This window comes from Myotis daubentonii, chromosome 20, assembly GCF_963259705.1.
Source record: "Myotis daubentonii chromosome 20, mMyoDau2.1, whole genome shotgun sequence".
Lineage (NCBI taxonomy): Eukaryota > Metazoa > Chordata > Mammalia > Chiroptera > Vespertilionidae > Myotis > Myotis daubentonii.
Genome location: NC_081859.1, coordinates 5,298,832 through 5,310,474, shown reverse-complemented (window position 1 = coordinate 5,310,474; position 11,643 = coordinate 5,298,832). Strand labels below are relative to the sequence as shown.

Below are 11,643 nucleotides of genomic sequence, written 5' to 3'. Positions count from 1 at the left end.
AGCTCCTTGAGGCAGACCTGGGGGCGGGGAGACGGAGCCTGTGTGTGGAGTCTGGTCGCGTCTGCGGTGGTGTCTGCATTAGGGGGGCTGCAGGCTGCTGACACGGCTCTGAGGCCCAGTCCTCCTCTCTCTCTCTCTCTCTCTCTCTCTCTCTCTCTCTCTCTCTCTCTCTCTCTCAGTGGTTCCCACCTGGGAGCACGCTGTGCCCAGGAAGCAGCAGACAGGTGACCCTCTATGACGAAGTCCACTTCAAAGGAGACTGGGAGAGGCCCTCTGCCAACAGCACACATAAACTCAATGAGTCAACCCGTTTGCGATCACCACGCAGTCAGGCTCAATCCAGTCCCTCGGGGTGGCCCCCGCAGCCCCCCACGGAGCCCTGCAGCGCTTCGGGGGACTCCACACCCCGGCTTTTGAGGCCGATTTGGCTCAGAGTCCCGTGCTGCCTGCGAAGGAGTCCTCCTCTCATCCCCCCGGGTCTGCATGAGAAGATTCCTGAATTGCCATTTTAGCCATTTAAAACCAAAAAAACCAAAAACCTCTGGTGCCTCAGGAGCCATCTTCTTTTGGCCACGAAAGAAAAATAAAATATGGAAACTCTACTAATTGAACTATGACGGCACAATGAGCGCGGCCTCCCCCCGGAGGCCTGGCGAAAAGCAGAGGAGAATATATGAATGCAAGCCGCGCGCACAAGCAGTGCTACTTAAATCCGCTGCTTTTAATAAATATTTATTTCACGTTGATGACGCCCTGGGCGAAATTAAAAACAAATGAGACGCAGAATTAGAGCCTACCCTGGCGACCTGACTGAAGGGAAAGGCTATTCTATGAAGCAGATGGCGTGCAGAGGAAGGGATTAATTTGTGCATTTTGACCCTGGGATGACCACTCTGGAGCACGGAATTACAATGACCACGTTTTGGCATCGGCCACATCCAGACACAGTGGAGGCAGTTTGCATGAGTCATTTTGCTTAATGCTCACGATAACCTAGGAAGCGGGTACTATTATCATCTGCATCTTAAAAAAGAGCCCTCGCACCCTAGCCGGTTTGGCTCAGTGGATGGAGCGTCGGCCTGCGGACTCAAGGGTCCCGGGTTCGATTCTGGTCAAGGGCATGTACCTTGGTTGCGGGCACATCCCCAGTAGGGAGTGTGCAGGAGGCAGCTGATGGATGTTTCTCTCTCATCGATGTTTCTAACTCTATCACTTTCCCTTCCTCTCTGTAAAAAATCAATAAAATATATTTTTTAAAAAATAAAAAGAGCCCTTTCTGGGGAGCACAGTTGGTCTGAGTGTCATCCATGCACCAAAAAGTTGTATGTCCGACGTGTACGATGGCAACCAATCAATGCTTCTCTCTCACACCAATGGTTCTCCCCCCCGCCCCACTCCTTTAAAATCAATAAACATATCTTCAGGTGAGGATTAAAAACGAGATTCCTGAGTTTTATAAAGTTGGTACATACAGCAGCCCTCCCGTCAATATTTCACGAGTGACCATGTGCTGTGTGGGCGCCTCGCAGGGCCTGGCGGGCCGCCGCCTCCTGTTGTGCGTCCCGAAGGCAGGGGAGCAGGTTGAGTCCCCACCTCCAGGCTGACCTTCTGCCCCAGGCCTCCCGGCTTCTCAGGAGCCGGAGAGCAGAGCGCATGTGAGTCCACGTGCGCATCCCAACTTGGAGCGAATCGTCCCGGTTTCTCAGACTCCCTGGCCCCAGGCATTGTCCCTGCGGTGCCCGTCCATGCTACCCCGTCCTAGCACACACTCCTCCGTGTCTCTCCACTTTAATTTGGAAATAGCGTTCGTGTTCCACTGAACATCCGGGGCTCGCGGGCGTGGCAGGGGCTCACACAGCCGTCCGGGGCCCTGAGCCCACGGCTCGGTGGGAGCCTTTCCTCTCAGTGCCCAGAACATGCACACAAGATCCCGGCCGGTGTGGCTCAGTGGTTGAGCATCGACCTACGAACCAGGAGGTCACGGGTTTGATTCCCGGTCAGGGCACATGCCTGGGTTGTGGGCTCCATCCCCAGTGTGGGGCGTGCAGGAGGCAGCCAATCCATGATTCTTTCTCATCATTGATGTTTCTCTCCCTCTCCCTTCCTCTCTGAAACCAATAGATAGATATATTTTAGAAAGTGTACACGAGCATGGTAGACATCTTCCACGGTGACACCATCACTATTAGTGCCGTGTTATCACCAGGATGCTGTTAGGTATATACTCAGTGGCAGTGCAGAGCTGCCCTGGAGAGTGACTTACTGAGGTCACTGCAGCTCCAGGCAGAGGTAAGGAAGGGGCCAAGAGGGAGGGAAGGGAGGGAAGGGCTTAGGCGATCGGGGGAGACTGGGGAATGACTGGGGTTAGCAGGACGGAGGGAGGTTTGGAAGCTTAGGAGTAAAGCAAAAAGCAAGACGATGGCAACTTGCAGAATTCCTTTCTAGGGCGCTGTTCTCAGAATGTCCACAAGACAGCACTGTTGCGACACCTCTCTGAACCCCGCACCGCGGCCCCCTACCCCCCAACATTCGCATAACTACAGAGCCTGGGCTCAGAGGGCTGAGGAGAGAGGACTAGACGCCAAAGGGATGGGCGCCCTCAGTCACGACGCCTGGGCAGACAGTTTGGGTCCAGAAGACCATTCAGTTCCCGTTTCTGCACCGAGGAAAGAGGAGAGCCTTCCACGGCCAAGGCCATCTTCTGACAGGACCGGGGCCAACTTGCATAAATGTCCCCACTTTCCACAAAGGCGCACCCACGCGCAGGTCCGGCTGCCGAGGGGCAGACGGGTTGGCAGGCACGGCCGCCGCCCGGGGCCGCCTGCTGCTGGGAGATAAGGCCGCCCTGTCCCCGGCCGAGTTCCCATGGGGATGTGGCGGGTTTATTCATTGTCCTGTTTGCAACGCCTCCACGTTTGAATTCGTTCCACTGAGGACGGGAGGGAGAATGTTGCCAATGGCGAGGGCACCTCAGGCAGATGGACAGGCTGGAGAGGGCAGGGCCACAGCGCCTTCCTATTGCCTGCAGCCTCCGCGTGGCTCTGACCAGCGCTGGGGGATCCGCGGACAGCCAGCGGCCACGTGGCTGAAGCCGATTAGCCTGCATCCCAGCATCCTCCCACGGCAGGTCTTTCTCCCCTGGGCGCCGAGCCACCTGTCACTGCTTCCTGCCTCTGACCCAGCACAGCTCCCGACAGAGGAACCGAGCTTGTCCTGGCCCGTATGCTCAGTGGTTAGAGCATCGGGTCACTGTAGGCTCTTGGGTTCGATTCCCGGTCAAGAACACGTACCTGGGTTGCAGGTTCAATCCCTGGCCCTGGTTGGGGCGTGGGTGGGAGGCAACTAATCCATGTGTCTGTCTCTCTCACATGGATGTTTCTCTCTCCCCACCCCCCCTGCTCTGTTCCACTCTCTCTAAAAATCAATGGAAAAAATATCCTCAGGTGAGGATTAACAACAACAAAAGAGATAGGAAATAAATACTTTAAAAATATTTATTGGAATAGTAAATATTTACTAAAAGCATTGTGTGTGGTACCTCACGTATAGTATTTAGTTAATGCTGCACACAGCCCGTGCGGTAGAAGCTGTTCACGGCCAGTTTATCGAGTGGAGGGATTCGGAGACTAAGGGACTTGCCCAAAGCCCCGGGGAGACCTGCAGCAAGGCTAGGTTTCGGGCCCTTTCATTCTGATCTCACGTTTTCTTAGCGGAATAGCACAGCAATTACTGCGTACGTTGACGAAAACTATCATACCGCGAAAACATTCTCGTGTTAGAGTCTGAAGTGGCCAACTCTGGGTAGGAAATGGCAGAGTAACTATAACTGCGTTTAAATAAAAGTCATCAAACAAAGACACAACGAGCCTGCACGTGAGAAAAGAAGACGGAGACGATGCTGGCGGCGGCGGGAAGGGCACCAGGTGTTAGGCCGGTGGGTCAGGTAGGACTTGGGTCCTGGAGAGGAAAGAATTCAGAGCCAAGACCCAAACTGTCAGAGAACATTTATTTATAAAATCACGGGGGTCAAAGGGGTGATCTGTAGAAGAAATGGGTGTAGGAAACAAGTGACAGAGGTGAAGGCAGGGCCCTGATGCCGGGGAGTGAGAAGGTAGAGGTGACACCCCTGTGAGGACGGGAGGACGGGGAGGGGAGGGGAGGGGAGGGTAAGGCTCGGTGAGCTCCCGGGCGGGAGAGCCCACGGGGTCCTCTGTGCTGAGGTTTAAGCGTCGAGATCTTGGGGACGGTGCCAGGGAAGATCTAGGTCTCCCCTGGTTGGTTGGCTGGCGCCTGGGCAGGGGGTTTAAACCGCATGACCAGCGATATGCCAGGGGACGAAAGGTCACCTTGGGGATGAGGTCCCACCTAAGATGGTCCCTCGCTAGGCACCTGGAGGCGTTCAAGTTGCCACGTGCCATCACTTTGGGATTTGGTGGTCTTTTACAAGCTACTAACGCTCCGGCTTCTGCTTCTCTGTGAATAGAGTCTTCTCGCATTAGGAGCATCACTTTGTAACACTTGGTGGGGTGAACCAGGTCTCTAGAGAGCGAATCCTTTCTCCACAAACAAAAATTCACCATTTAGCAGTGCTTCATGCAAGCGGCTTGCACATATATCAAGGCCACAGATTCCTCCGAAGAAAACAGATTTTATTACGTGTGGAGAGAACTGGGACACACCACCGCGTGTGGGAGTTGATGGGCAGGAGAGCAAATTCAATGTTCTTTTGCCATCAAACAGCACTGACACGTGAACACGCAAGATGCCTAGCTCCGTGAAAACCCTTTCTCAACTGATGGCGTTCCAAATCTTTAAGGAGAAAGCATGAACCCCCATCATCCTAATCACGGTGAATATTACAACTGGAACTAGATTTATTTTAGACACAATATAGTCACTTGTAAACAGCTACAAAGACCAGTGAAGCCGTCTGTAGAACTCCGTAAAGAAATAAGGCAGCGAGCCCGGCTAGTGTGGCTCAGTGGCTGAGCGTCGACCTATGAACCAGGAGGTCACGGTTTGATTCCTGGTCGGGGCACACGCCCCAGTCGCAGGCTCGATCCCCAGTAGGGGGCATGTAGGAGGCAGCCGGTCAGTGATTCTCTCTCATCACTGATGTTTCTCTCTCTCTCTCCCTCCCTCTCTGAAATCAAGAAAAATATACAAACAGAAAAAAGCAACAGGGCAGATACTAGAATGAAATGTGAAGATGAAACACCAGCTCCAGTCTAGGACGACCGGACGCCTGCTTGTTTGACTCGGAAGCATCATGCTCAGGCGGATCCTGAGGGCGGCGGTTCCCTTGGGGATCACCTGCCCTGGGTGCGGGTGCGGGTGCGGGTGAGCAGTGAGGATCCTTATCAGAACCCACAGCTGCTTTCCTGTGTCGGGGTTACTGGCTCCTAAAGAACACACTCTGGTTTATTGAACCATCGTGGCCACAAACAGAAAAAGATTTGAAGAGAGACCAGACTTACCAACAGCCCCGGCTGCGTCACTAAGGACGTCGTGACCTCGGCCGTCGAGCCTGCAGGGGCCGCCTCGCCTGAGACGCCGGCTTCCACTCCACCAGCTCCGGCGCCCCAGGAGGCAGAGACTGTGACACACGCGAGCGCACCACGTTCACGCCTGTTGTGTCTGTGCTGAGCGGAGTCGCTATAAACACCCCACGGTTTTGTGAACGTCGGACTCCCGAGGGTTTGTTTAGCTGTGGTTCAACATTCACAGAAGCCGCAGGATTAAGTGCTGAGCTAACTTTCGATTTGATGGGGGAGAGCCTGTGCTATTAGCATTTATTAATATTTATGGTTGTAGGGATCTCAGGGGCATCCGTGCGCTGGTATGAAGGTTGGGATACCCCTCCTGGCATCTGTCACAGATATCTCAGGGCTCTGGGCAAAAAGTTACCATTCAGTGACAGGTCATCCTCTGCACAACACAACAGAGCAGCGGTTCTCAACCTTCCGGCCCTTTAAATACAGCTCCTCATGTGGTGACCCAACCATAAAATTAGTTTTAATGCTATTTCATCACTGTCATGTTGCTACTGTGATGAATGGTCATGTAAATATCTGATATGCAGGATGGTCTTAGGCGACCCCTGTGAAAGGGTCGTTCGACCGCCAAAGGGGTCGCGACCCACAGGTTGAGAACCGCTGCAATAGAGGTTCATGACATAATGTGGGGAAGGGCTAACTTCTCCAATTCACACGAGCTCCTGGGCAGTGCCCGCTGGCAGATGGCACGTGCTCTCCGACGTGCTGTGGGGCGGACCTGGCTTCCTTTATCCACACTCTGCAGATGTGAGCTCAGCTCCCTGAGCCGGTGAGCGGGCTCGGAAAGGCCTGCCCGCTCCCCAGTAAAAATGATACCACGGGGTAAATGAAGACCAAGGCGCTGTAGCTCGGACGCCGAGTGGCCCCCAGCACATGCCCTTCCGCGTCTGCGTGTGCAATGCACCACCCAGGAGGGCACCTCCCTCTCACATCAGCTCGGAACACGGACCCTGTTACCACGGAAAACGGACTTGCCCTGAGCTTTCCAAAGTCAGAGCTGTAATAAGACTGAACCATTTGGGGAGTTATTTTTCTGTCATTCGCGGGTTTCAAGCGCTCTAGGGGACCCCCAAACAGGGAACTACAGTGCGGGTAGGCGCTTCACATGCCGGTAACGCTGAGGCTCCAGAATCGTGACCGCAGCAGCCCTGGGGGACCAGGAAGCTGGTGGCACCGAAGCCCGGGCAGCCTGCAGGGCCAGGACCCCCGCCCCCACCCTAAACGCTCCACGCTTCATGGTGCGTCCCAGTTCTAAGCGAAACGGAGAAAGAAGAGGGTGCGCACGTTAGTTAAATAGTTTAATCAGAGCAGTGTTACAATCCTAAATAAAAGAGCCCCAGGCTTGGCCACATGGCCTCGCTTCCATTCCCAACTGCCTTTCTCTCTGTAAAGAACAGCCTTCCACTGAAAAGGACCCCAAATGGAGTGACTGATCTCATCACCCGTGGCTTTATGCAACCGATGAACTCCCTGAATGGATATTGCTTCAGCATCGATATTGAGAAATGGTCGGACGAGAAGTCCTTACTCAGCCGCTGGTCACAGGTGGCGGGAAGAGGGGACCACCCGGGATGGCTCAGGTCCACAGCGGGTCGTGGTGGGTGGACGGTGTGGCTGCGGACACGGGGGCCCACGGCGCTCTGTCCCGTGGACCAGTGATAGGGAACGTTCTCGCGGGACCAGCTGGCCTCGGAGGGTTTCTCTGTCAGTTGAAACTTGCATCATAAACATGCAATGAGTTCTTTTGAAAGTGTGTTGTCTGCAGTCTGTTTCACACAAGGATTTCATCGAGTTGCAGGGTTGCATCAGAGCATGGCGGAAAGGGGAGCTGGGCCGTGGGGGGCGTGAGTGGGAGGATGAGAGGAGCCCCTCGTCACGAGACCGGCCACCGGCTCCTTGCAAAGTACACGGACTGCTTTTCTACCCTCCCCCACAAAGCAAAAGAACAAAGGAAACAACTCACAAAATCAACCGAAGGAAACGAAGTGGACATGAAAACAAAGATGCTCCACGCGCGTCTTCTGCATAGCTCAGCCCACTGAGTAAGGCACTGTTTCCTTCGCCACCGGCGGAGGCACTGCAGCTGCGGGACCACCAGGTCCCTCCCAGGATGGAGAAGTGAGGAGCCCAGGGCACGGCCGACCTTCCCTGTGACCTTGCCCGCAGGGAGCTCCCAGCGTCTCGGAAGGACGGAAGGACGTCTGTCTGTGTTATGCCTGAGTGTCCAGATGGCTTTCTTTCCGGAGTTCCTATGTTGTCTGCGTATGAGTACAGATTATTCTTCAGTCTTTATTCTCAAAGAAAATACACGAGGTGGGGAAGGCCCAGCCAGGAACACAGCGTCACTGCTCCCAGAAAGCATGGAAGGCGGCAAGTCTCACATCAGCGGATGTTTGCAAGAGACAAAGTCAGAGAGAATCAGAGAGAGAGTCAGAGAGATTCAGAGAGAGAGAGAGAGAGAGAGAGAGAGAGAGAGAGAGAGAGAGAGAGAGAGAGAGGCGCAGAGGGCCATGGAGGGTGAGGGTGCTGGGGTTTCTAGGTGATCGGGTCTGAATTAATTCAGCTGGTCTTCATACTGTTTCCGGAAACAGTCCCCGGCTGGGAAAAACTCCCAACATCTTTCCTGGTACATCTTCCACACGTAAGATTCCTGTAGGAGTAAAGACAGTGCAATAATATCGTGTCTTCCCCACCATCTGTGTGTTCCCACAAAGTATAAGACAAACTCACAACTGTTGGGACATACAGCATGTGGGTACAACTGTGTAATCACACATAGACACAGATGTCACTGGAGAAGCCCAAGTTCATTACACAGGTCCTCACTGTGTCAGACCTGCTTACTTCTAGTAATAAACGGATCATCTGCATCCGGACCACAATATAATAATGAATACGACTTAATTGTGGTGAATGATTTCGAGGGTTCTTTGAAAAATATTATTGCTAATTGACTCCTTCAAATTCAAACCATAACAATTGGAAGTGAATTTTGTGGAGAGAGAATTTCAAATAGCTTAAGAACAGACCTAGACATTTAATATGCAATTATTTTTCACTGCCCATAATATTGTGGGTTGAGGTTCATTTGAAATCATCTGCTATTGATTAAGAGATCAAGGACATTACAATAATCAAAACCCAAAGTTAGCATCTTCAGCAGCAAAGTTAGCATCTTCTCTGGGAACGTTCCCTCTTTGAGGCGAGCCCTGCACACTGCCCTGGACCAGGGCCCCGTGTGAAGACGTGCGACTACCGTCGGAGGGAACGCCCTCCCAGTGTCTAACGCCCAGCTCCGTCCCCAAGGGCAGGACTCCCTTTACCCTTTCCTTCAGGCTGGGTCACCCTTGCCTACCTGCCCCGTGTGCTCCGTCTCATCCTTGTTGATGAGATACATCAAGAAAAACCTGCGAGACAGAGACGAGTCAGAGTGACCGTGGGAATGCCGGCATCCACAGGCCCCGGGAGGGGTCAGGGGGCGGGGCGGGGGGCGGACGGGCACACTCACAGGTAGTTGGCCAGGTTGTGCTCCTGCAGGGTGTGGGTTTCGAAGCCGTGTGGCACCGTGTCGAAGTAGTCGTTGCCTATCCCACAGATGAAGCACTTGGTCTAGAAGACAAAGGGAAGACGGAAACACCAGCATTCAGAAGGCAGAACCAAGGCCACAGCTCACCAAGGCAGCCGCTGCGCATACCCGATAACCTGCTGCCTCAACTCCTCGCCCTCTGCCTCGGCCAGGCCCCAGGTCTCTCCATGCCGAGGCCTGAGGCTGCTGGTGTCCGACTAGCTCCTGGGCCCTCAGGGGCACTTCTTAGCAAAAACCTCATCACCTCCGACTGGAAAATACTGCCGGCCACGGCCTGCCCTCGTCCTGTTCACCCCCTGCATTTTAGACCATAGTTACCTGGTAAAGTCTCAGTCCATCGCCTCACTGCCCCTTTCTTATCTCACACTGCAAACCCTCTTCAGCAGCTGGGCTCCCGCAGCCCTCACATCCCCAGCCCCAGCCCCAGGATGTACTAATTCACCTGAACCACTTATGCTTCCAAGAAAAAATCTGCACTTCAAATTCCCTAAGACCCGAATCCTGGTGTGTACAACCTGGGTAGTGACCGTCCCACGGAATCTCACGAGGGCGGTGCCCCTGGAGACGTGTGTGTGTGTGTGTGTGTGTGTACAGTGGGAAGGAGGCTGCCAGGTGCCCTGGTCTCTCTCAAATCTTCAGGCCTCAGCGTGGGACCCCTTCCTTTAGGACCCCCCCTGAACATCGACGGGGAAGTCAGACCTGGCACTCAGGGCTGCATCCTTAAGGGTCCCCGGGAACCCACCCTTCTGAATGGTCTCCCGTCCCTCGAGGGGTGACGTGCCCAGGGCCCCCCAGGTCCAGCCCAGCACACGGCTCAGGCACGTGCCTGCCCTTCCCCCTGCTCACACACACGGGACTGCATGGCGGAGGCAGTGAGGGAGGGGCGCACCCATCCATCATGCACCTGGCAGAAACGGGACACTGACCTCCATGTCCTCCTTGACCTGCTCCTGCTGGTCTCTCAGTTCCCCAAACGCATCGATGATTAAACCTGGTGTTAAGTAAAGACACGGTTTAGTCTCCATCCACCCGAGAATCATCATCAACTTCGAAAACCCCGGCTGGCCCTCCTTGGGAGGGAGCGTGTGCAGCCACGCTGGGCACCGCTCAGCAGTGGGGACCCCCGTGCGCACCCCAGCGCTCCCCAGGGCTGGGCCTCCTCCCTGTGGGGCAGACGTGTGCGCAGTGACGGGGCCGACACCAATCAGACTCTGTCACAGCAACTTTATGCCGAAAACAGCGGCTTCATGAAGCCCAGAAAATGGCCTAATGCGCTGCCCACTCGTGTCTGGAAACCCAGCGTGGCCACGTTCACTGGGAGGAGTGAGCTGCCAATCATTCCCTCCACGTTCCCTAAAAGTAAACTTCCCAGCTGCTTCCCTCCTGGGGTGCTGACGCGCCCTTTCGCCCACGTGTCCTATGGCTCTGCCCTCGAATTGAACGCGTTATGGTGACACTCAGTGACGACATGGAGAACGGGCGTGAGTCTGTGAGGCCTGTCCATGCTCATCACAGAAAAGCACCCCTTTAGGCTGAGCACTTAGACGCCATAGCACATGTAGCGACACTTCCCTCAGGCCAGGACACCGGTGCGAGCGGCAAAGACCCGGAGCGTCTGCTGAGGGAGAAACCACCCCCCGAGGTGCCGTGGGGCCAGGTGGGCCTGGCTGGTCCTGAGGCTCGGGTCCTGCTCCGGCCCTGACACCTCAGTGGAGCCGGGCGTGACTTAGACGAGTTAGGGCTCCTTCCTTCCAGTGTGAACAGCACTACCCTCCCACAGCCTCGCCAAGTGCCTCATTTAAAAAATATTTAAAAAGATTGTTAAGTATTTGAGGGCTCAGAGACTGATAATGTTTGATGGGACCCGAGGCTGAGGGCGCCCCCCGGGGCTGTAACGCTCGCAGCATGGCTGCTGGCAGGGCCAGGCGAGGCTCTTTCCCGCGTGTCCATGGCCCACCTTCCCCTGGACCCGACGCACCCAGGCTCTGGGCGGAAAAGCCCGCTGACTCCCCCCAAATGCCAGCCCGCTCAGCGGCTGCGGACGCGGGGGCCCAGGTTCCAGCTCGCCTGGTACCCGGGAGGAGGGTTACCTTGTATTATCGCCAAGAGGATGACAATCACGAAGAAGAAGAAGGTGATGTCGAAGATGATCCGATAGATCTCATACTCATCGCCCGCCGGGTCCTCGATCTCATCGCCGATGCCGCCTCCAGCTCGCACACCCACGTACATGTGGAACATGTAGCACTGCGGAGAGAGGGCCCCTGCTGAGGACACGCCCCCGAGGACACGGGCTCTCACCCCCAGAGCCTCACTTCTCTCTCTAATCAAAGCCCTAATCCCGGGGACCTGAGTGCAGCGGTCTCGCTCGCTGTCCCCGTTTCAGAACCTGTAACGTGATGCAAACACCCACCTCCCATCCAGCCGCCTGCACACACAGGCTCAGCCGGGTTCCTGCACCACCCACCGCAGCAGTCGCTGCTGGGGGCTTTAGGAAAGAAC

General features: G+C 55.1%; 1 protein-coding gene across 2 annotated transcripts in view; it reads right to left on the bottom strand.

The window, feature by feature from the left end:
- Positions 1-6,840: 6,840 nt before the first annotated feature.
- The window catches only part of RYR2 (ryanodine receptor 2), a 193,241-nt gene continuing 188,438 nt past the window's right edge, over positions 6,841-11,643 (bottom strand). For both annotated transcript variants that reach the window (XM_059677752.1, XM_059677753.1), the window contains 5 exons: positions 11,232-11,388; positions 10,068-10,132; positions 9,064-9,164; positions 8,911-8,962; positions 6,841-8,205 (listed from right to left, as the gene is read on the bottom strand). In XM_059677752.1, the coding sequence (XP_059533735.1) occupies positions 8,110-8,205; positions 8,911-8,962; positions 9,064-9,164; positions 10,068-10,132; positions 11,232-11,388 (471 nt within the window). In that variant the 3' untranslated portion in view covers positions 6,841-8,109. The remainder of the gene's footprint in view (positions 8,206-8,910; positions 8,963-9,063; positions 9,165-10,067; positions 10,133-11,231; positions 11,389-11,643) is intronic.